This window comes from Planococcus citri, chromosome 2 (assembly GCF_950023065.1).
Source record: "Planococcus citri chromosome 2, ihPlaCitr1.1, whole genome shotgun sequence".
Classification (NCBI taxonomy): Eukaryota; Metazoa; Arthropoda; class Insecta; order Hemiptera; family Pseudococcidae; genus Planococcus; species Planococcus citri.
In genome coordinates, this window is record NC_088678.1 from 3,909,621 (window position 1) to 3,935,747 (window position 26,127).

Consider the following 26,127-nt stretch of genomic DNA (forward strand, 5'->3'; position numbering starts at 1 on the left):
TTGAACGATAGCCAAAAAAAAGAATTACCTGTACGTTTTCAAAAGACTTTTCTAGTTTCTACCATTCAAAAATAATTTTCAACTTACATATAGGTACTAAATTCTTAGGCAAAGTTTCGATTTCAAGACTCATCAAAATTTCCCCCTTACGAAGATTTCAAGTATAAGATGATTTCCCTTCACAATACGATCACACGAAAATCCAACCAAATCTCAATTAAAACGAAAACTAAAGATTATCAAATCGGATAAAAAAAATTCCAAACCAAAGATCATCAAAGGTAAAAAAAAATTATTCCGAAAAAATACAACTTTTCGAGAAAAATTCAAAATTTCAAATTATTACAACGAGAAAAAAATTTCACTTACCTTTCGTCGAATATCTACTAATATATTTTCATTACGCTTCGAAAAAAAAGTAATTCGAGTCATTTCACTCTATTCTGGAAAAAAATTCCATTCATCACACACCTCACACATTCAATTCAACTTTATTAAAGAGTATTATTATCATCTCGCACACCTCACTACCAACACCATATCTCAAATTCGATAGAAAGAAAAAACATTCCAAAAACATATACCTATATACATTCTTCAAAAAATATAAATTTAAAAAAAAATTCTAACGCATAATAAGCTGACAATTAAGAAATTATCACAACTATAATAAACTAATCGCTCAACTCTTGTGTAGCGCTAATTCGCTGAATTCATCATTAGTTAATGCGGTACCGTGCTCATCCACCAAATGCTCGGTAAGATTGGCCATTTCTTTAATTGTGAAATCACAACTAGGACACTTCAGAGTTGAGATATACGATTCGCTGCGAGTTTTTCCTTTCATAATTCGTACAGCAGGAATCGTTTCACGTACATCGGTGTCCGGTACGCTTTCTTCAGGCTCGATTTCTCTGAGCGTAGGATCCTTTTCATGTACATTAGTATCAGGTACGTTTCCTTCACCCTCGAATTTTTGGACATCTGTTGTTAAACACGACGATTAGCGTTAACTCCGTAATCAATCTAATAAGAATGTGAAAAATTCAAGTTACTTTCTCCTCCTCGCGATTCCTTTTCAAAGGGTATCCTCAACTTTTGAAAAAATTTTTCTACTTCCGAACTACTATTCAGGGGCACACACGTTGCACCCAGGTAAAATAAACAAAATAAGGACTTCAATGCATTAAGTCCCAACTCCTTCATAATAACCTTCGGAAGTTTGTTGTAATCATCGTTCAATGTTACCTGCATGAACAAAAAAAAAATCATCAGATCATCATCATCGAGTAGGTAATGATATACATATTATTATGCAGACATGACATAGGTACTTATTATTAAGTATATTAATTAGATTATAAGAATTATTATTCTCACATGGAAATATTGGCTAAATGCGCTGAACAGCACTTTATGTGCTTTCCCGAATGTATTTTCGGCTTCAATCACAAAATCAATAATTTCTCCGGACTTAAAAAAACCGCCTATCATTTCAAACATAGTTTTTCCGTGTGTTGGTATCTTGACACAAACCTCAGCATTCTCCTTTAAAAAATAGTGCCATTGACATTTTTGAAAAATTAGAATAAAATGAAATTAAGTTGACAAACTCACTCGTTCCTCTGTCGTAACTTCCATTCCATATTTTTCGGCGTGTTTTAAGAACACTGGTAAACGACTACTTGAGATGCATACGTTGCCTTTATACATCAAATCCAAAATGGATTCCAGATCTTCCAATTCCACATCATTCAAATCGACGATAGGAAAAGTTTCGTCATCGTTGCTCAGCCTTTGCTGCTTAACGAATAAAAAAAGATTACCTAACTAGGTACGAGAATACATATTATGGTCGAAAAAATCTGGGCAACGAATGAAATTCTTACCCTGAGATATGGACTCATTGCACTCAGAATAATTTTATGCGCCTTTACTACGCTGGCTGAACTGACGACCAATTTACAGTCCATGTACAAGTTTTTCTTACGGAATTCGCAAACGGCTTTTATTAATATATTTTCTAACTCCGGTATATGGAATCTAATATGCGGAGTTTTCGAATGGCATATCTGAAAAATACAAAGTCACAAAAAAAAATTGTAAAATGATTTCCATCACACTCAAATAAGATGTACCCCCCAATAGATAATAGGTACTAAAAATTATAATACCTCTTCGCAGCTTATATCACTAGCACTATTCCAATCTGTCACTTCAACCTCAGATGGGCTGTTGAAAGGAGAAGGATTATTTAGCACATTGACGTTGCATACTCGAACTTTAGCCATTTGACCTGCAGAAAATAAATACTCGAATCAATCCACATAAGTACTCGCAGAATGCACTTTCATGCGTTAAATACATCCGAAATATGTAATGAAAAACAATAAGTTACAATTCAAAATAGGTATGCCACATGGTAGGTACATGAAAATAATTCCAAATTCGCGCACATTCGAGTTATTCGTAATCAATTCATCGTGTTCATCTTCTCAAAACAATGAAAACATTCTTAACGATCAATTTTTTCCTGTACCTTTCCCTTCGTTATCTTATAAGATTACAAAATGAAAAGTTAAAATTCTAATTTTCAATTAAATTTAATCGTCTTTTTTCAGACATGGAAATCAACACTCTTGACAAAAAAAATTCGTGCAATAAACTTTTAATGAAATTTACATATCGGATTTCGAGCACGCGTCGCGTTTTAAATCGAAGATGAAACACGCATTTAGACAGCGAGGTCCGGAGACGATACGCTTTTTGCTAAAGGGTACCTACCCCCCGGATAAGATAGGCAAAATGCCCTTAACCTCGGATTTTGATGAAACTCACAGGGTACATTTAGTACCCCCAAAAAATAATTTTGGGCTCATAGCCCGCTCCCCACCCCACCCCCCTGAGGCAGGGGGGCCAAAAAACGCGTTTTTCATGGGAAAAATTCTGCATCAGCGAGTAATTCAGATAAATTTATTCTGTAAACGAATATAGTTAGAGGATACATGGGGGTACCTCCCTGAATTTTTTCAGAATTTTTCATCGCATGGGGGGAGAAGGGCGGACAAAAGAAAACTTTAAATCGACATTACTCCGGAACGAAAAAACATACCAAAACGATTTTTTCGTCAAATATGTATCTTTTGGTCTACTTTCTATAGAAGTCACCACTCGGCCATTTGGAGTGGTGAGTCAAGCTTAAAAGCTAAAAAAAAACTCAAAAAACCACGTTTTTTACGTTTTTCTCCAAAAATATGGACAAATGGCGGAAATCGAAGAGAACCAAGTTGTTCATCGTGAAATTTTACCTCAGAATTAAGTAATTGAAAATTCATTTATACCGCGTGATCGTAAAACTACACGCGCAAAAGTATTTGTGCTTATATAGGTATCAAGATAGCTTGAAAGGTATTCCTTGGTAAAATAGGTGAAATGCCCCTGTCCTCGGATTTCTGAAATTTTAATGAAACATTGTTGGGTACCATTAAAAGAAATGCCGAAGCCAAAAAATCCCCCCCCCCCACCTGCCTTGCTCACAATAGCGATAAAACGTCTTTTTCAGGGGGAAAAAAAATGCTTCAACGAGTTTTGAAAAAAAAAATCAGTATTCACTCAAAATATGTACATGGGGGAGACTGTATAGTGAAAGTACATAAGTATTTGGGATTCTGCGTCGATCTATGCTATTGCTGTCAAAATCAAAGGCTACTTTTAGAGTTCTACTGAGCGGTTGAAAATTTGTAAATCTTTTTTTTTTTGGGGGGGGGGGGTAAAAAAATATTGAAAGATGATATATTTCTGAAACTGAGGAAATATTTTGGAACGCAGTGATGCCAATATTTTAGGTTTTAAAGAATCGAGAAATATTGGCAAAAATTCCTAAACTTTTGGTGATTTTTCAAAATTGGCAATAATAATTAAATATAATAGCATAGAATGGACGCTCAAAACAAATTGGGTACAGGGGCTACATGCAGTGAAAAAAACACGGTTTTTTCGAAAATACCCCAACTTTGAGGGCACATGTTTTTCCTTTAGGGGCACTTCTGGAGCTAGAATTTTTCTGTACAACTTTCAACTCAAAATGGTGGTTTTCGCTGAAATTGGTAAAAATCCACAGTTTTTTTTTCTTGTTTCATGATCTACCCAATTAACTACACAGTAGGTACGTAGTTAGGTATACCTATGATGTTTTCAATGTATGGTAAATCACATAAAAATTTATTCATCGGCCCCAACAAGAAACCTTTCTGATAGTTTTGAGTTAGATACTAATTGAAAAGTACTTGTAATTCAAAGAAACCTTGATTAAGAAGTTGCCTGGCGTAAATAGCGCTATAATGAAGCATTTGCCACAAAAAATCTAATTTTTGGGCAACCCCTCTCCCAAATGTGACCGTTAGGAGGCTCTAACTGCAAATCAAATTTCATATTCGTGTTCAGCGAGTTTGATTCAAATGATAAAGATACCCATATTGTCAATCTACATTCGCCCTAAAATTGGGAGAAGGGGTGCCCTATGGCCAAAAAATTGGAGTTCAAAGAAGTCAGTTGGTTTTCTATAGTTTTTGGAGCGCAGCATGCAAAATTACGGATCGCTTTTTTTTGAATGGTGCCGTGACACAAAAACCCCAATTTTGAGTGTTTTTTGACTTTTTGAAGATGGCTCACCTGGAGGGAAAACTTGAAAAAATACCAATTATAGTACTCATGCACATACATTTTTGAAAACAAAATTTCATGTGCTTGAATTAGGTTTGGAGATACGGCGGTTTCGAATTTTCTTTTGTCAATATCTCTCTCCAAGGGGCCAACAATTTTTGAAAAACATTCACGTTGCTAGGATCATATCTTCTTCAAATATTTTGAAAGAATGCTGATTTTTTTTTTCAAAACTCGTTGAAGCATTATTTTTTTCCCCTGAAAAAGGCGTTTTATCGCTATTGTGAGCAAGGCAGGTGGGGGGGGGGATTTTTTGGCTTCGGCATTTCTTTTAATGGTACCCAACAATGTTTCATTAAAATTTCAGAAATCCGAGGACAGGGGCATTTCACCTATTTTACCAAGGAATACCTTTCAAGCTATCTTGATACCTATATAAGCACAAATACTTTTGCGCGTGTAGTTTTACGATCACGCGGTATAAATGAATTTTCAATTACTTAATTCTGAGGTAAAATTTCACGATGAACAACTTGGTTCTCTTCGATTTCCGCCATTTGTCCATATTTTTGGAGAAAAACGTAAAAAACGTGGTTTTTTGAGTTTTTTTTTAGCTTTTAAGCTTGACTCACCACTCCAAATGGCCGAGTGGTGACTTCTATAGAAAGTAGACCAAAAGATACATATTTGACGAAAAAATCGTTTTGGTATGTTTTTTCGTTCCGGAGTAATGTCGATTTAAAGTTTTCTTTTGTCCGCCCTTCTCCCCCCATGCGATGAAAAATTCTGAAAAAATTCAGGGAGGTACCCCCATGTATCCTCTAACTATATTCGTTTACAGAATAAATTTATCTGAATTACTCGCTGATGCAGAATTTTTCCCATGAAAAACGCGTTTTTTGGCCCCCCTGCCTCAGGGGGGTGGGGTGGGGAGCGGGCTATGAGCCCAAAATTATTTTTTGGGGGTACTAAATATACCCTGTGAGTTTCATCAAAAGCCGAGGTTAATGGCATTTTGCCTATCTTATCCGGGGGTACCCTTTCTTGGGTTATGAATTCAAACGAAGTGACCATCTTACCTAATTCAGATACGTCGCAAGAATCTAAAAACTCTCTGAATACTTCTTCAGGATCTCGAAATACAAAATCGAAGTTCCTGCTTTCGGCGTTATGTCTGTTTCTTTGGCGGTTGCTCGAACGTCCGCCGCCCTTTACCAATTTTTTTTTGACGTATTGCTCGTATATTTTACGATTTTTATCTGCGAATGAGAAAAACAAACACGTATATTATAATAATGGTTTATTCGGGTAAAAAAAAACAAAACAAAATACTGAAGTAAGGTAAATCGCCAGGTAGGTACATATAAGTATACAAATATACAGGATGTTTAGTTTAGTATGCAATGTAGTAGGCCTATTATCTCAACCAACTAGCTCAACAACTTTCATTATTCGAAGTGACAATGAAACTAAGGCGCATTGGAACCGCAATCCCTTCCATGGAGGCTATGTTTTTGAACTGACACGTTACATATTTAACCTCAAATTGCAGGTGGCATTTTTTAAAAAGATCACGATCTTTTGGTTTCGAACCGAGAAGCTGAGTGCGAGAAAGCAAAAGGAAAGCAAGTGGGTTTTAGAAAGTTGAATTTTTGATTTTTCAAAATTTCGAGGTGAGCACTTTCAAAGGAAATAGAATGACACCCCCTCCCCCCCCCCCCAATTCTACAAAAATTCCAGAAAAAGGAAGTGGGGCATGTGACATATCAATTTACATGTTTTTGAAGACGTTGAGTACAAAAATGTACTTCGTTTTCCACTTGAGCTCGTTCTATAAGGCTTCCAGATTCCCCCTTCCACAGAATCGAAATTCAAACAAACGAAAAGACGCTGCACAGAAATGTTATCTGCAAAAAATTGAGCTAATATTTGGCTAAATCGAAAATGCAATGATTCTGGAGACTGTCTCAACGAACTTATTTCACTTTGCGTAATGCTGCTTGAATGAAAGGACCGCGACCGTCGAGAGCCAATGCGAGCCCGAGACGCACATAAGTTGTCCCCATTTCCTGGTACTAAACTATGTTGAGGTTTTTGAGAGGGGGGAGGAGAGGTTCAATTGACAATTTGCCGACTGATCAGCGAAAAATACTAATTTTGCCAACAATTGATATCATATTCATGTAATTCATAAAAGTTTTCATTTTCTGTTTTGGATTTTTGAGAGCTCAAATGGGAATTTTTGATTTTTAAACAAAAAACAAATTGGCCCGAGCGAAGCAAGCGGGAAAGTTATTGAAAATTTGATTACGAGAGGAAGTCGATTTCGAGAAAAAAAGAGAATAGGCTCGTGTGAAAACTTTTGAGAGATACTTATCTAAAAACGATGTTTTTTATGCAAGAAGCTCATCTTCAGATTTTTAAAATTTTAGAATTTGAAAAATTTTCTTTTAGGATGTTAAATTTGAAAAAAAAAAGTAGAGACCCAAGTGAGAGAGAAAGCTCTTTAAAAAAATTCTGGAGAAATCGAAAATCGAATTTGGTCAAAAATTAGGATTTCCTGGCAATTTTGGCAAAAACGAGGATTTTTTGATAACGTTGAAAATGATGACTTTTTTGTCAATTTTAGTTAAAAATTAGAATTTCTTTACAATTTTGACAAAATTTAGGACTTTTTGACAACCTTGGCAAAAATTAAGACTTTTCATCAATTTTGGCCAAAAATTAAGATCTCTTGACAATTTCTCGCTGGAGGCTCCAAAATGGCTCGAAATATTGAAATCCACATCTTGGGCATGGATTTCAGACGAGAAAAGAGCAATTCCTGCAAATTTCAAAATTCTCCCTCCCGACCGTAAACGTTTGATTTTTTTGAATTTTTATTTGAATTTATTTTGGTCAAAAAAACGCACTTGACTTGTGCGCCTGGAGATCGGCCTTCCAGATAGCGCGAGCCCGGGACAAACTGCCTCCGTTTGCCCCCCTCGACGGCCCTGTATGAAGAAATTGCCCCAAAATGTGACTTTCACGGGCGTGATTGTTGCGGAAGAAAACAAAAATTTTGAGCAATAGAAAAATCAGGATTTCTAAAATTTTTACCGTCTATTGTATAGCTTCAATTTTGCACGTCAATAATTCACAGCCATAATTTAAATTTCTTCTGAAAATGTTTATTATTTTATCTAGTTTTGGACAAAATACAAATTACTGCAAGACTTGGATTCAATATTGACGGAATTCGAACTTAGTTTAAGCTCAGATTCATGATAAGGTAGGGAAGACATTTTCTACCAATTTTCAATCATTGAAAAACCAGGCACAGAAATTTACTGAGTGAGAATAGTACTCGTAAAACTGGCGAAATCAATAAAATCAGTGGAAAAATCTGTAAAATTTATCGATACCTTTTTTTAAAATATACTTTATAGAATTTTAACAATGTTTACCAGTAATCTTTCGAAGATTGCAATCAGGAGTAAATTTTTTAGCATTTGCACCCCTCTCGACAGACATGAAAATTTACTCCTCCTCTCCTCTCTCCTTTCCCATGTACTTAATTTGTTTCTGATTCAAAAAACAAGAGTGCACTTTGAGAATTTTGGAAAAAAAATCAAAAAAGGACTCAAAGAAGTTTTAAAGGCGAAAATTTCAACATCCTCCCCTCCCCTCCCCCCACCCTCGTTTACCTAATTTTTTTTTCAATTCAAAAATAAAAAATGAAATTATTTCTTAATTTAAAAAAAAAAAAAAGTTATCGAAGAAATTCATAAATGGAGGAGAGATGCAGTCATTCAACTTGATAAGATCCCCACGAGCCAATTTTCACCATAGCATTTTTGAACCTTGATGGATGTGAAATTATGAAAAATGGCTCGATAACATTTTTCAGCACCTAAAGGCAATTTTCCACATTTTTTTTTTTTTTTTTTTTTTTACAAATGAAACTGAAAAAAATTTGGATTACGATAAGTAAACCACCATAATTATGCCAAAAATTTTATTTTTTTCCATTTTTGGAAAATTTTGAAAAAAAAGAAGAATTATTTGAAAATTCGGAAAAAAGAAGTCTTTTTCTTGACTTTATCGAAAAGAAGGATCCATAGGCAAAAAGTCAAAGTTTTCCTGACCTTCTGGATCAGAAGGACCTGATCGGTATAAAAGCCTATTTACTCGTACTTGTCGAACGGAGTTGCCATTTTTTACATGATCAAAAATGAGGTATTTCAGTTTTTTCATTTTATTGATTTTTTGAACAAATTTTTAATTTTTTAAAAATTGTATGGGCTTTTAAAAAAATTTTCAAGTGTGTTTCGAGCAAAATTCACGACTTTTTCATGGCTTTCATGATCATTCGAATTAGTAAGTTGAATGCTTGGAATTCCGAATAAAAAAACACGACTGCATGATTTAAACGAAATTTCGTTCCGTTGCATTTCTCTGGGTCAGGTTATTTTTTATTTATTGATTACGTTAATCTAGCTTGAATGGCTTCTACCCTGCCTCCTCCCGTCCTCCCCTTCGTCCATCTTCATCGTGTTGTTTGTTTTTGCGTAGGTACAACGTGAAAATTTTTTAGGGGGCTAAAACTGGTTCCGATTTACGTTTTTTGCGATTTACTCTGCAAATATTATATTTACGAGAAAAACTACCATGACGAAAAATGTTCCACTTCAAATTCTCTACAATTTGATATTACGCTCGATATCCATCTCTCAAAGGGGGTGTCTAAAAAAAGGGATGGAAAGAGTAGGTGTTTCAAAAAAGGTCAGCCAACTAAACTAATCAAAGTTACTACTTAATATCATTCGTTTTCGCTCAATTTTTTTTTTACCAACTCTACTCACCCAACTACTAATCAAACCACCGTTGATTGGTCTTCAACCATCTTCAGGGGTTTGTGGGGGGTGCTTGATTTTTCAAGTAACACACAACTGAATCGTGTACTTGAAAAACTAATCTGGACGTGTGATATATCGAATAGAATGTTTTCGAGGTCGCTGAATACGAATATGGACTTATTTTCCGGGTCCAACCCCTAAATGCCCCTTTGTGTCCTAAAAAGGGGGTCAAAATTTTGAAAAATCGTGAAAAGTCGAGTGATATATCGAATTCCAGAATTTTGAATTTGCTCCAGAAGGCGTGAATATGAAGTTGGGCAGTTAAAAATCGAGATGTGTGTTAAACTCGATCTGTTTAACGAATTTATCCACATGTGAGCCGATTCTGGAGGGGATACCTCAAGAGTGGTTTCTTGACCAGCCTTTTTTCAAAATAAAAATATTCAAAAATCAAAAATTTCCCGTTTCCGAGAAAATTTTTGAAATTTGCGCGAATCGCAGTATTTTATCATGAACTAACACCACGAGGGCAAATTTCGCAATTTCTAGCCATTCTGGAGGCTCCAGCGCGAGTTTTCAATTTCTCCAGAATCTTCAATTTGCTCCAGAAGGTGTGAATACGAAGTTGGGCAGCTAAAAATCGAGTTGTGTATTATACTCGAACTGTTCAACCAATTTATTCACATTTGAACCGATTCTGGAGGGAACACCTCAAGAGTGGGTTTTTGACCAGCTTTTTTTATAATAAAAATATCCAAAAATTAAAGAGAGACCCAAGAAAGGCTGGAAATGGCGAAATTCGCTCTCGTGTGGTTGACTAATGACAAAATACAGCGATTCGCGCAAATTTCAAAAATTTTCTCACAAACGATAAATTTTTGATTTTTTGATTTTTTTATTTTGAAAAAAAGCTGGTCAAAAAATAACTCTTGAGGCGTCCCCTCCAGAATCGGCTCAAATGTGAATAAATTCGTTAAACAGGTCGAGTATAATACACAACTCGATTTTTAGCTGCCCAACTTCATATTTCTCGCCTTCTAGAGCAAATTAAAAATTCTGGAGAAATTGAAAAATCGCGGTGGAGGCTCCAGAATGGCTGGAAATGGCGTAATTTGGATTTGGGGAATTAATATAAGTTTTAGGATTTATTTTGATCATTTTCACTGATCATCTAGCATTTACGTACTTTTTTGAAAAAAGTAAAAATCACCAAAAACAGTCAAGTTTGAATTTTCAAACATTCGTCAAATACATATGTACTTATCGAGATATGAAGTTGGGCAGCTGAAAATTTGTTTTTGGGGGTTTTAGACCATGCTCTTTCAAAAAATCGCGGTCCCGTTCAAATCAGAGGCGGACACCTCAAGAGGTTCCCTTGTAAGTAAATAAAATTATAAAATCGGCCTAATTGAGAAGAAAATAATATTTGTACCGTTTGTAGGTATTATTGTTTACATAAATGAAAAATACAAAATCATCAGGATCTTTCAAAATTAAGAGTATACTCCTAGTACCTATACTCTCATGTCACACACATTTTTCTTCTTGAATCGACTCCTATTGTGTGGCAAGAACAATTTTGGAGGCCCAGGGCTTAACCTTATAGGGAAGTACCATGTACAGTGCACATGCAATATTCAGGAACGCATGGAGATAGAAAATAATAACAAATACTATTGTTATGTCCATTGACAAAAGGTCTACTGCAACGAGCGGACGACATCCGGTTCTAGGAAACTAGACCGTTTCGATCTTTTGTATGAATTACAGATACGTGTTGGTTGGAGGGTGGAAACAAACCAAAATAACTGTTTTCCTGCTCGTTATCAGCTCGTGATAACGCAAATGCGGCGTTGCCATATCCTTTTCTAGATAAATAAATTCTACGACTTTCCCCACAGCCCTGGAATCTGTTTTCGCAATCGGGTATACCATATACCAATTTTTGTGTTTCTAATTTTTTTCGACTGAATTCAGCGAATTTTTCAAGTTTCGCGAGGAATACTTTGCATTTAAATATTTATGATTTTTATCAATTTTTCACCAAAATTCTCTTCTTTTAGGAATTTTTATTCATATATTTTTTGTTTGGTAGGAGGGGGAAGGGGATTGAAAATTCTATACATAGAATAAACTGCCATACATTTAAAATTTGATTAAGAATTACTGAAAAAAATGGTGCATTTTTTATTTAAAAATGGCCCCGGTTCTACTTAAAAAGTAATGCACACTTTTGGAGAAATATTTTGGGAAACCATGTTTTTCAAATTTCAATAGGGAATTTACATAAAATAACATCGTAAAATTCGAAAAAAAAAAATCATTCGTTTTAGAGTAAGTAGACCTACTGCGCTCCGAAAGTTCAAACTTTCAAAAAGTTGCTAATAGACTGTCATTCAGTGGTTGATAAACTCGAACAATCGATGATTTTCACGACGAGCATTATTTATCTACGTATATTATTCTATACCAATCTACCCTACCGATAATGCAAATGTCATAACAACCAAACAAAGAGTTACGATGAAACTACGTAGGTGAAGAAGAAGAGGCGGAGTGAGGTTGAGAGGGGAGCTAGAAGGAACTTCGCAACATACAAGGTGAGGTGAGAAACCTCAGTAAAAATTTTTACAACTTTCCAAGAAATGGAAAGAAGAAAAAAGAAAATAGGTAAAAGGAAGACGTTATAAGGATGCACAGTGGGCCACAGACCCCCCAAAAACGGCGATAATTCGGATTCAACCCTCATCGATGTACAATGTGTCGATTAATACAGTGGCGTAGCCAAGGGAGGGGGGCGAAGGGGGCCAGGCCCCCCCCCCCCCTTGCGAGCGAAAATTTGGAAGAAAACATACAAAAATTGACGTTTTTACCCAAATGAGACATTTTTTCAAATTTTTGTCGTTTTTTGATGGTCCATCATTTTTTGATATTTTTGAATGATTTTCACAATTTTCAAAACAGGTTTTGTGTATCTGTATACTTCCAAGATACTTACATACATATGTCATTCAAAATTGAATTTTTAAAAAACGAAATGAAAATTTTTTTGAAAACATGAAAAAAAGTAGGTAGAAGCAATCTGATGAAATTTTCAAATTGATGAAATCCTAAAATCTTGTATAAAACTTGAATCATGTACCTTATCAGCGATCTGAGGCCATATATTGATGATTCTAAATTTAACCCCTCGACTACATAAACAACTTACTACATTGATATGTCCCCCTATACAACACCATTTGGGCATAAATTCGTGGAAATGTTTTCGTGACACCTTAAAATCAGCTATTTTTGTACTTTCAAGGACTTGTTGGAGACGTAAGGGACCATTGAACAAAAAAACGAACTCCACAGGGAAATTCAGCATCTCAAAGTCTACAAATTGAGTGCTAGCCGTAAATTTTAAAAATCGATTTTGGAGCTTTAAACGTGAAAAAAGTGAATTTTTAGCTAAAATGGCCCCACTTTGAGGCCACGTGGCTCAGCCCCATTGTGCCGCTGGAGGCTAAATATTTTTTTGGGGTGGTTTCAACTCAAAAGGAACTACATATGTAAATTTCAGAAAATTCCGAGACCTACGTTTTTTTTTCGACCCGTCCTAGTAGATACTTACACGAAAACCTTGTTGCCAGATAAAAGGAAGTTGAATCTTTTGGAAAAACCAAGCTACAAGACTTCAGTAAGTAGCAATTAATTCAAACAACTCATTGAATAATTTTTCGAAAAATTGACGAATTTTTGCTTTCAAAGACCAAATTTCATATTTTTTGAACTTCAATAAATTTTTCGACTGTTGATGAATTCTTTTAACCTTGAAAAACGAAACTGTCACCAATAGATTCGGAAGGTCAAAAATAGGGTATAAACCAAATCAACGCTTTTTTTAATCACGCATTCGCAAACCACGATTTTTGCATTTTTTCTTTCAAAAATAATGACTGGAGAAAATTTTGGATTTGAACTTGCACAAAAATATTTTGTTAATACGCGACTAAATCGATCAAAAAGTGTCGAAAAGATGGTAAGTCCGAGTTAACAGGTGCTGAATTTCATTGTCACCCATTTACAGAATTTTTTCGAAAAATTGGAGAAATCGAAAATCCACTGGAGGCTCCAGAACGGAACGAAACTGTCACCAATAGATTCGGGAGGTCAAAAATAGGGTATAAATAAAAATTTCAGTTTTTTTTTATAACTCATTCGCAAACCACGACTTTTGCATTTTTTTTCAAAAATACTTAATGACTGGAGAAAATTTTGGATTTGAACCGACACAAAAATATTTCGTTAATACGCGACTAAATCGATCAAAAAGTGTCGCAAAGTCATTTTCACCCATTTACAGAATTTTTTCGAAAAACTGGAGAAATCGAAAATCCGCTGGATGCTCCAGAATGGTACCAAACTTTCACCAATCGATTTGGGAGGTCGAAAGTAGGGTATACACCAAATTTCAGCTTCCTAGGTCAATTTACTGAAATTTTAATTTTTTCTCAATAATGTTAGCTCAAATTTAAATTTTAAAAAAATTTTCAAAAATCAAAAATGAATTTCAGCACCTGAAATTTTGGCTTGTGGTATATTCTGAAGACCTCTTAATTTGCAATCTTGCTAGTACGTTTCCACTTCTCCTCTACTTATGAATTTTTTTTTGAAATTCGCCTTTTGAATCCTTTACACACCTTAAATCATCCTTGAAAATAGAAAATTAAATGCGATGAGATAAGCGTGAAATAAGAATGGGGTAAAAGCCAGCCTTTCAAACATACACGTTCTTGGGCCTATAGAAAATGCCTACTTTAGAACAGACCTTACGAAGGGTTGCAGTTTTATTTTCCAATCATTTGGTGATACGCCATAGGGGAGGGAGAGGGTGAATTTTCTCACGACCTAAACATCGATTACTTATTTTGAAAAAAAAAACGAAACACACAATCAAAGTATTTTCGAATTTTTCAAAAAAAAGAAACTGACTTCCAGTAATGGAGTTTTGTGTTTTCAAATACCTCTTCTCTATTGCATAACATTACACGCGACATGGAAAGAAAAAGCGTCCTATTCATTTGCAGGCCGGTAAAATCCGGTAAAATGAAAAAAAAATTCCACTTGAAAATTTTTTTCATTTAGATAATAAAGTACATAAAGAGTGCAATACTAACCGTCGGACAGGACTTCGTAAGCTTCGGAAATTTCTTTGAATTTTTTATTGGCCTCATCTGCGTTCTCCAGATTTTTATCAGGACGCCATTTCCAAGCTAATTTTTTGTACCTGTTACGAAAACACGAGTATTTTAGAAAAATGACGAATATGACGTGGAATAGTAAAGAAACGCTGGAATACTTACGCTTTTTTGATATCATTTACGTTTGCGGTTTCAGTGATTTCAAGCACACGATAATAGTCGACAGACGCAGCCATTCTAGTAAATTTAAGGAACGGATAACCTAATTTGACAAGCAGAATGAAAAACCAAAGAATTATTTCCAGTTTTATCACGAATGTATAGAATTACTTATTACGAGCGTAGATCACACCACACATGTTCACTTCACATGAAATCTCGACGAATAATACCACACAGATAGGATTCAGGACATTACTATTGACATTACTTTCAATTATATAATTAAGTAGGTACCACTTACCTATGTGCACCGTTTCAACTTGAAACAAAGTAATGAGACTTCACTTTAGCACCTAAACAATCTGGCAGGAAAAAAATATGGCAACGTATAGACGACAACTTTCATACGTGATAGAAAAAGCCCTAGAAATCGAAACAAAGGTTAATTATTGTCATTGTTATAACCTAGTTATAACTATTTGCCTCGGGTATTACAGGGATGACGATAGGAACTTGACAGAGGTGCGCCGCGCTAGTGTCGCCTTGTTTCTGATTGGCTGACGAAAGGTCCCGGTGTAAACATTGGAATGTTATGTTGTCAAAATTTCCGAAAATTGCTAATAATAACAGGACCTTACGTTAGTTCCGGCGTTTTTGGCTACAATTTCCTAGAGCGCGACAGTTGTCTTGTCAAATCCCTATTGTACACTACACCATTTATTTGAAAATTACATTTACCTACTCGTTACCACGACACCCACTGCACAAAAAACTGGTATCTCGAACAAAACATTTGTTTGATTTGAATGTTGATATTTTACTTTTCTCACTCAAATAATAATTAGAAACAAAACAGTGGCAGACAACCAGAAAAAAAGCACAAACCGAAAAATAATATTCAAATTTCAACCTGTTCGCTAAAATCAGTGTTCCCGACCGATTTTTCAAAAACTCCCTAGTTCAGCTTTTAAAAAATTCCCAGGTTTGGTGAAAAATTCCTAGTATTTTTTTTCATTATTTATGCCCTATAAAATTGCCAGGCCTATTGTTACCTCGATCTACAGTCTCTACAAAGACTTCGCACAGACCACAGACCCACAGAGTAAAAAAACTGCATAAATTGCCAGAATTTAATAATTTTAATTTTTAAAATCGAATTTTTCAATTAATCTTTACTCTTTAGGCAAGTACATACATTCAAATTCTAAAATTGTGTTGTCAAATTTTTATTCAATTTCGCAAAAATTAGTCAACCTGACATAAAAAAACGGGAGGTGTTTTTTTGAGGGGGGACGAAAAATGCGCCCCTAAGAATAAAATACCAATTTTGCTGAATAAAATTACGAGTTTTAAAAGCGGATTGATATAATTCGCATTAAGGGTGTAGTTTAGAAGGTAAGATGAGTAGGTAAAAACCTTCAATTTTCATTACAAAACTACGAAAAAACTACTGTTCGGATACCTTTCATTTTTGGATATGTGTTTAGACGGATAAAATCTTGGGTGCTACGACGAAGCCCTTTTTGAGAAATTTACTTTGATACATTAATTATAATGATTTTAGATACCTATAAAAATGAGCTATTTTTACTTGAAAATATAACGCTTGGAAACGAAAACTTCGAAAAAACGACTTCGTAGCACCCATCCATTATAATCTAGAGAAGTTATGTTCCGAATTCTAAATAGATCACTGTTCATTATTCCTTGCGTAGTTTTGTAACGAAATTATTCAATTTTATTAGTTGATATCAACAATGGCGGACCTAAAAATTGTTTTGTTTACAAATTTTAGTTGAAGCATTTTAAATGTAGGGTGCGTATCAATAGTTTTCGTTGATACGTGTACATAAGAATGAGAAAATTCGTTCTTTTCATCGTAAACCCCTCTGGCCACTTTCATTTATCATTCAAAACTTCAATAGCAAAAACAATTTCGAAAAAGTTATCAATTATCATTTCGAAGTGGAAAAAATTGCTTTTGTTCTCGATATACTTAATAATTCTCATCAATGTGTAACAAAATACATCTGATAGGTACCCTCCCAATAACTAATAAACCACGTACCTACTTACATTTTATTCTTTCAAGTTCGTATGCGGTGTGCTTAGTTAGGTACCAAGTTTAATTTATTCAGAGTAAGTGAGTAAACTTACGAATTTTGACCAAACTAAAATCTCAAAATGAAGTATTCCTACTTGAAATAGTATCATGGTTTTGAAAATTTAGAGGAGAAGGTACAAATATAGACCCCCTCTAGCTTTTTGGCTTTAAAGGGTAGAAAAAATTTTCAAATTTTTTTTCGAATATACCACTCGAAAGGCCAAAGACTCTAGTATATCTATATATATTAAAAGAATTTTGAAAACCTTCGTCCAGTCCGTGAGCCTCTCCCACTGGACCGATTTCGCTCATTTTTGTTTTAATATGTTTCTTATGACGTGTAGATATGTCATGAAACATTTAGAATTCAAAATTTTTCAGTTTGAGCTTAAAAATTGAGCCGAGGGTTGGGGCTGCGGAGCAGCCCAGAGTCAATTATTAATCCAAATTTTTCACTCCTGGCGCAGAACCCGCCTAACTTTTTTGGTCGAAATTTTTGATTCCAAATTCTTCATACACTTGTACAAAAAGTTAAGACGCCCCAAAAAGCTCTCATCACAGAAGGTATAAAAAGCAAACGTTTGTTTGCGACACGATTTCTTATGATTTTGAGCCAAAAATATGATTGTATTTTTAAAGCACCATTTTGGGTAATCGGGATTTTATTTTCTGCAACAATCATTGAACGAAAAACACGTCGAAAACTTTCCTCTCGAATAATGTCAAAATGAAAATAATTTTTTTCTATAACGTCAACGCGAAACTTTCTTTTAAGCTTTTCAATAAACGTACCAAATTTACAGATGGTGGTAACTTCAGAGTGAAATTATATTGTACAAAAGGCCACCAACTTGCCATAGTCGATCACAATCACGGAAACCAGCAACATATTCGCCTTCAGTCAATTTTACAAAGTGAAAATATTGACCACAACAGTTCGAAAGGGAAAGCCCCCTTTAAAATAGCAATAATTCTCGAGAGATAAATACGTATTTTTCTCGATTAAATAGGTATGCATTTTTTTGTTTCATTTTTCTTACTTCTTTTTGGAAACATTTTTCACTTTCTCAGGATAAATACTTAAAGATAAACAAATTCTTGAAATCTTCATCTTTAAATGGACGATGGTGGGAAAAAAGTAAACATCGTTCTCTGTGTTTTCTTGGAAAGCCCAATTAAAAGTTTTTCCTTTTTTTTTTTGGTTATTGGTAGTGTGGTGTCATGACCACGTATTTTTTGGAGAAGGGGTGGGGGGTTGTCCCAATATTTTTGTACTGCTCCAGTTTTTCGTTTAGTACCTACCCACTCATTCGGTTTTGAAGTCGAATAAATCTTTTTGCAAAATTTGTATGAGCTTTGTAAAAAAAAATTCAAAAGTAAGGTATGTTTTCGAGTTCAAAAAAGCTAAATTGAAAAATCAAATGATTATCAAACGTGAAAATTCCAAGCGCATGGATCATCAAAACTCATCGAAATAGACAAACTCGAGCAATTGGTTTTTGTTTGCAATAATTTTCGTACACATGGAACACCCTGTACCGTGGTGAAAATATTTCTCACTAAACCTCTCGGACAGAAATTTTCTAGTTGTGTTAGAAAAAAAAAAAATTTTGTTGAAAACTCACGGAGAAATTTGAAATTTAGAAAAGTGACATAAAATTGTACAAATATGGACCCCCTCAAAAAAATGAATAAAAATTTCAGAAAATTGAACAAAAATTTATTTGAAGATGTTTTTTGATGCGTTGGACTTGTCTTCTTTATTAATAACACTTTTCTCGGTATTCTAAAAACCATTGAATCAAAATTGAATGAAAAAAAAATTAGGGGTCCATATTTATACCCATGCAAAAAAATGGCTAAGTTTATGAAAAATGAAAAAATCATGGTTCCATTTTCGACGTTTTGGACTTGTCTTCTTTGTTAATAACACTTTTCTTGACATTCTAAAAAATATTGAATCAAAATTGGGTAAAAAAATTTAGGGGTCCATATTTATTTATACCCATGAAAAAAATCGGCGCAGTTTAATTATGAAAATCAGTTGAAGTACAGACAAATATGAAAGTATATTTTGAAAGTACACATTGTAAGCTACTTACTTCACTAATAATTTTTTTTCCAAACCTTATTTGAAGTTGATGAATTACTGAATGAAAAACTTGTAAAATTTTCCATTGTGAAGAAAATAATGTGCAAAAAAACAATTGCTGATGAGAGACACCCAAGTTTGCATGGATCCGAAATAAGTACATGGATCATCCATACTACACAACTAGTATAATTTTTAGTACCCAGCATGACCGTAGCGCTAGTGGTTGTACACTAAACCATGGGGGGTCCATATTTCATCTCATCAGCAATTGTTTTTTTTTGCGCATTATTTTCTTGCCAATGGAAAATTTTACAAGTTTTTCATTCGGTAATTCATCAACTTCAAATAAAGTTTGGGAAAAAATTATTAGCGAAGTAAGTAGCTTATAATGTGTACTTTCAAAATATACTTTCATATTTGTCTGTACTTCAACTGATTTTCATAATTTTTTTCATTTTTCGTAAACGAGCCGATTTTTTGCATGGGTATACCTAAATATGGACCCCTAAATTTTTTTACCTAATTCTGATTCAATATTTTTTAGAATGTCGAGAAAAGTGTTATTAACAAAGAAGACAAGTCCAAAGTGTCGAAAATGGAACCATGATTTTTTCAATTTTCATAAACTTGGCCAATTTTTTGCATGGGTATAAATATGGACCCCTAAATTTTTTTTCATCTAATTTTGATTCAATGGTTTTTAGAATACTGAGAAAAGTGTTATTAATAAAGAAGACAAGTCCAAAGCATCAAAAAACATCTTTAAATAAATTTTTGTTCAATTTTCTGACATTTTTATTCATTTTTTGAGGGGGGGTCCATATTTGTATCATTTTATGTCACTTTTCTAAATTTCAAATTTCTCCGTGAGTTTTCAACAAAAAAAATAATTTTTTTTACACAATATACTAGAGTCTTTGGTCTTTTGAATGGTATACTCGAAAAAAAATGTTGATAATTTTTTCTACCCTTTAAAGCCAAAAAGCTAGAGGGGGTCCATATTTATACCTTCTCCTCTACCTAGGCCTTTTCTCTCAGATACCTATCTGCCACTGTTCCTGAGGATTGAAGAATTTGAAAAAATCAACATGAAATCAAATCAACCTGTTCATTATAAAATGACAAATCAACAAAGACGACTCTATTTTCAACTTCCTACTTTTCAATTTCAATTTTTCTTGAAAGGGTAATAAAGATACTACCGAACAAAAGACTAAGCAGGGAAAAGATCATTGACGATAATAGACTCCATAAGCTCGTTTCATTTAGAGCCGGATAAAGACTTGGTAAAAATATCAGCGATATTATACTCGCCTTTTACCCTAAGTAATTTTACCTCGTTGTTTTATACAGCCTCTTTGGTCAAATGATACGAGATGTCGATATGACGAGTCTTCTTCGTTCTTCAACTCCATCGGATTGTGGACAATATTCATAGCTGAATTGCTATCGGAGACGAGCAAGGAGGTTTCCAGCTTGAAACCGAGTGATTTTAGGAGATTCCTTTGGGCACAAATTTCGACGATGGGGTTGGTCAGCACCATATACTCAGCTTCGGTGGAGCTACGTACAACACACCGTTGTTTCTTGGACTTCCATTGTATGGCGCAACCATACAGAAATACAATGAAGCCCCACATTGAGACTCTATCTGTCCTATCACTGGCATGGTCAGAGTCACTGTACACAGTGAGTACTGAATTGTCAAACGCGCTAAAAAACAATTTACGCTCGCTCGTGCCCTTTAAATACCTGATTATACGTTTGCAGGCGACCACCAACGACGCTGAGGGCTTTGACTGGTAACGAGAAACTAAGTTCACCAAGTACGAGATGTCAGGCCGCGTCCAAATGGAAATATAGGACAGACAGCCGATCATCGACCTACACAAGGTCTCCAATTTCAAATCAACAACGACGTTGGGATCCATAAACGAAATGTCCTCAATGGGTTTTTTAGCGCTATCAGCGTCAGCTAATCCAAACTTCTCCCATACCATAGCGATGTATTCAGACTGATCAAGGTAAATTGAATCGTCGGTTCTTTTGATTCTTACACCTAGGTAATTCTGAACTGGACCAAGGTCCTTGACTTCGAAATTTTGTTTCAACAAGTTGAGCACTTGCTTGATCAAGGCATTGTTGTATCTGGTGATCAACAGATCATCTACTTATACGCCGACGATACACCTAGTAGGTGTTGACTCACAGATGAACAAAGTGGCGCAATACCACGAAACAACTAACCCTACCTTGATTAGTATTCTTTTTAATTTGTCATACCATGTTACAGGTGACAAACGAAGACCATAAAGTGATCGCCACAACTCCATAACGGGATCTTTCAACCTGCCAAAATACTGGAAGCCCTTGGGCAAAGAAACATACACTTGGTAAGGTTATTTACTGTATAAGAATGCGCCAGTTATATCACAATGGCATAATTGCCAATCAAAACAAACAGCTAGAGCAATTAATGCTCGGACAACATCGACTGAAACGACAGGCTCGTACACATTGAAGTCATTAAGCGCCAGCCGCTCCATATAACCCAGTACGACGATACGCGCCTTATACGTACCGTCACCTTTAATTCAAAACACCCATTTTAAACCAAGAACCTTTTTGTCTGCAGGTCGCTCAATGATCTTATACGTCTGCATACGCTGAAACGTAGCCAATTCAGCCGCCATTGCCTCTTTCCACTTCGCACTGTCCTTACCGGAGATCACTTCCTCATACGTCACTTTAGGCACACACGTCGCCATCATCACCGCATCACCGGGACGCTCATACTCTTTGGCGAGATACTCTTCAGTGACGTTGATATGCTTGATGAAATCAGCATAGACAATTGGCTCATCGACCAAACATGGGTCGCTGGAATTACCTCATTGGTAAATATGTCCAACAGACGATACCCTGTATCAGTGTAGCCAACTAAAACTAAATCCAACGACTTTTTATCGATCTTTTTTCTTTTTTCAGGCGTTACAAAGGACCGGACCAAGCAACCAAAAAGGCGAATCTGCTGCCAATCAACAGGCTTGTTATTCCAGAGCTCGTAGGGGATTTCACCGCCAATTGCTGGACTAGGTAATCTGTTTACAATGTCTCAGGCCATATATGCCGCGTATGACCAATATTTCAAGAGCATACCGGAATTGTACAACATGGCCGCATTTTTTCAACCACCGTTCGGTTCAGGCGTTCTATTTTGCCATTATGCTCGTGGATGTACAGCTCACTAGGCTGCTGTACAATTCCACTAGCATCACAAATCGACCTCGTTAGGCCTTGAACGAACTCTAACGTGTTGTCACAACGCAGCTTATGTATTTTTACACCGAATTTCGCAGTGGCAACTCTTTCAAAATTTTCAAAACACTTTCTGGTTTTACCTCTATTTTTTAAACAATACATCACTGCGAAATCGGTAAAATCGTCTAAAAACAAAAGAATGAACGAGCAACCGTCGACCGATACTGACAATGGGCCGACCATATCAGTATGCACCAGCTCTAGGACCCTACTAGCAGTCGCTCTCTGCGTACAGGAAGGCAACCTACACATCTTCGATCTCGAGCAAACACCACAGGTCGTCGTTGTTAAAATTTTGTTCGCTGGCACACCTGGAATATTGGCAATTGTATCACCACAAGTGTGGCCCAACCGACAATGCCACAATTGAACAGTCTCATCCACCACCACCGACGCTGACTCATACACAAGATCGTACCAAAATTTAAGGATGTGCAAGTTATCCTCGTTCAGCTCAGCTTTCGCGATCAATGACCTATTTGGGTCAAACAAAGACACTTCTTCAGCCAACTCTATTCTACATCCTTTCTCCCTGATACGCTGACTAGACAACAAGTTCAACTCGAACTCCTCGGAATACTTGACACCTTCCATGGTGTAATGCCTATTCTCACTATCATACAAAACTAGAGTCCCTTCACGAGTAACGGTCACAAACTGACCCTTTTGCGCTGTATGCACGAGCTCTTGGACTTCCCTAGATTCAACAAAGTAGTCGACAGAGTTGACAAAGTGGTTAGTGGCCCCACTATCGAGCATAAAAACAATTTCATTCGAACCAGGTGAACTGGTATAGGTACCTACTGATCCACCAGCCATCAGCTCAGTACCAGTAATGTTATTCGGACGACTATTTTGACTTGTATTGTCGCCCCATTTTGGGCAATTGGTGAAAATATGACCGATACCTCGGCATCTAAAACAACGAGGAGGGTTTGGGTCATTCTGATCCTTCCAATTTTGGTTCGTATTTGTTCCAGAGCTCGTACCAGACGAGCCTCCGGCTGAAGGAGCGGCTTGCTGAGTGCTACGATCGCCCTGACCAGTTCCCTGAAATCCCTGATTAGACCTAGGCCCGTTATTTGACCCACTACAACCATTAAAACCGCTAAAATTTCGTCCAGTGTTCCCTTCATTACGATTATTATAATTTTGGTAATTACTACCAGTACCGTTACGATTATTATAATTATTATTACCATTTTTCAGAGGACACTGTCATGCAAAGTGACCTGGCTTGTGGCAGTAATGACACGTAGGTCTTGTATCACTGGCAGCTGACATGGCGGACGACCTCGGCGTGGCAGAAGACGATGACGACGACGATTCACCAACACAAAAAGCCTCAATGATTGCTTCACGAATTCCGGTGGTATTCCCATTCATGAGCATCGCTGTATGAGCAGAAATACGTACGTTTTCACCGGCAGCGTTCTTCGGCAGTCCATTTAACAGCCAGGCAGCTTCGTCGGTCTCACCAACGTCGGTACACAGTTTTCTAACCATATCGCAATATTCTTGAGGTGTTTTACAGTGGCCTATTTGCAGGTTTGCTAGGCGCACTTCTGGGCGGCGGTTTTCGTGCCATAACGTTGTTCGAGCGCTTGTAAAATCACATACGGAGTCGTCTGCGGAAACATCTGCGCCAACCCTTGAGTCATCATCGAATAAATCGTATCCATGGCATGCGCTCGCTTTTCCGGAGTCTCAGCTTCAGCCGAATCACAGGCCTTATAGTTAGGCCTAAGGCAGCCAAGCTAATCTTTAGGCAAATAATCCAGCCATCGTAGTCGTACCAAACTTCGGCACCATCGAACTGCTGCGTTCGTTCAACTTGAACAGGTATGTAGGCCATGGCAATGGGCTGTTCTTCTTCTTCGTTATTCTCAATATCGTCGGCCAGTGCTGATTGTCTTGCCTTTCTTCTTTCTTTTCTCTTTCTATTCTTTTCAGCTTTACGTTTGGCAGCTTCAACTTCTAATTGGGCTCAAGTTTTTACCATTTGCTGGGTAACAATGGAGGCAAAATGTAACACGTGCTTCAACCGTCAATCTGCTCGACACACTGGACAAAAAACGGTCAAATCCAGCCGACGAAACAGACGAATAAAACTGGTACGGTCGCCTTAGCGAAATCGGTCGCGTAATAGCGAATTAAAAACGGTCGTCTGAGACGATTAAAAGTACTTACGGTTCAGGCCTAGCCTAGACACCGTTACGGTCACCATCAGGTGAATTAAAACTCGAAAAACTTAAAATTTACCGTTAAAACCGCGGATAGCAACCAAAGCGATGCTACCATGTCGTCGAAAGATAAATATTCGCGTTGAAATCGCGATTCATCGAATTAAAACCATAGGCGTAGCTGGACATTTTCAGTAGGAGGTGCCAATCTCAGGTTCGGATGTCAAAATTTCAAGTTTCTTAGCATGCATAGGTACCTACCTTGTTTTGTTTGCGAACCCATACTTACGTACTTGTAATATTTTGTAGGCTGTAGTTTTCAAATATGTACTAAAAAGATCATTTTATTGAAAAATTCTTTTTTTTTTCAAATTTCAAAAATGATACCCTATGCAAGATCATACATATAAGAGTAGAAAAATTGAAATTAAAGCAAATTTAATTAATACAAAAACTTGGAAAATGTAGGTCATTAAGAATAAAGAAAACGAGATTCAAACAGGTATAGGAACAACCTAGGTTATTAAAACATAAAAACTAAAACAAATAAAACACATAGTTGAGTAAAGCTAAGTTAGCTAAGGAACAAAATAAACAAAATTTTAACCAATGCCTCAATGGTTATTGGTTGAAAACTAAAACAAATTCAACATAGGTATAGGTTTAAACTCTAGAGCCTGATTTGTCTATCTTTTTTGTTCTTAAAATCATCGATTACTTCGTCAATATTGACTTCAACAGCTTGGTCTTGTTCCATATAAGGTAACATTAGATTATTTAGTCTTTCTTGTAGCATAGTAACTCTCAATTTGGATTTAACCTTAGTGAGTTTTGAGAAACAGCGTTCGCAAGAACAGCTTGTCACCGGAATTACAGCAAATTCTTTTAATAAGTTATAAAAGATAGGATAAGCGGAGCTTCGATTAAATTTGCTCATCCATTCCAGCCAATCATCAAGAAGTTTTTTCGAGTTGTTTATCTGTGTATTGGCAGGCGAGTGTTCACTTCTCTTGAGCAAAGTTACCTCGGCTTGAAGCATTTCAGTCAAAAATTCAAATTGACTCGCCAAAACAGTAATTTCCAAAGGATTCGCTGACAAGGAAAATAAGCTGTTCATTGCAAGAATAACATCATTAGTTTCTTGGGAAAAACGTTCGTCTATTCCAGCAATCAAAGCATCTAAAAATGGATAATACGCTGTGACTCTCATTTCTTGCTCTTTGGAGTCATACAAGAATTGATTATTCGGATTCGCATCGATTCTACTCGAAACTCTTCTGGTGTTTGCTGTAATTGGCGGAATTTCAAAGCCTAGCACTTCGCACATCTGAGAAACTGATCGAAAAATATTTGCAAAGCTGTTGACATCATTTGGATCAGTCTCATTTCTCATTAATAATAATGCAGCTCGTAGCTGATTTACTTTGGTGTATGCAGTCAACAGGTTTATTTCAGGATCTTGAAGAGATTGACTCGTTTTTAGAATCAAATTTAATATTGGCGTTACCATTTTCAAACATACGAGGGACAATCAAAAAGTAAGTTACACTCACGCACCATTTCCGCGCATTCCAAG

General features: G+C 36.0%; 1 protein-coding gene across 2 annotated transcripts; it reads right to left on the bottom strand.

Annotated features, from left to right (window-relative positions):
• Positions 1-574: 574 nt before the first annotated feature.
• LOC135834245 (uncharacterized) lies at positions 575-24,940 on the bottom strand. 2 transcript variants are annotated; one of them, XM_065348078.1, is made up of 11 exons: positions 23,568-24,940; positions 15,150-15,271; positions 14,849-14,948; positions 14,663-14,772; positions 5,742-5,921; positions 2,175-2,296; positions 1,890-2,072; positions 1,618-1,800; positions 1,381-1,548; positions 1,056-1,248; positions 575-984 (listed from the first exon to the last, which is right to left on the bottom strand). In XM_065348078.1, exons 3-11 carry the CDS (start codon positions 14,920-14,922, stop codon positions 683-685), a joined length of 1,515 nt encoding a protein of 504 aa, XP_065204150.1. In that variant the 5' UTR covers positions 14,923-14,948; positions 15,150-15,271; positions 23,568-24,940; the 3' UTR covers positions 575-682. The 2 variants fall into 2 exon arrangements, with proteins under 2 accessions (XP_065204150.1, XP_065204151.1); XM_065348079.1 differs by lacking the exons at positions 1,381-1,548; positions 1,618-1,800; positions 23,568-24,940 and having other exon boundaries at positions 15,150-16,054.
• Positions 24,941-26,127: the final 1,187 nt, after the last annotated feature.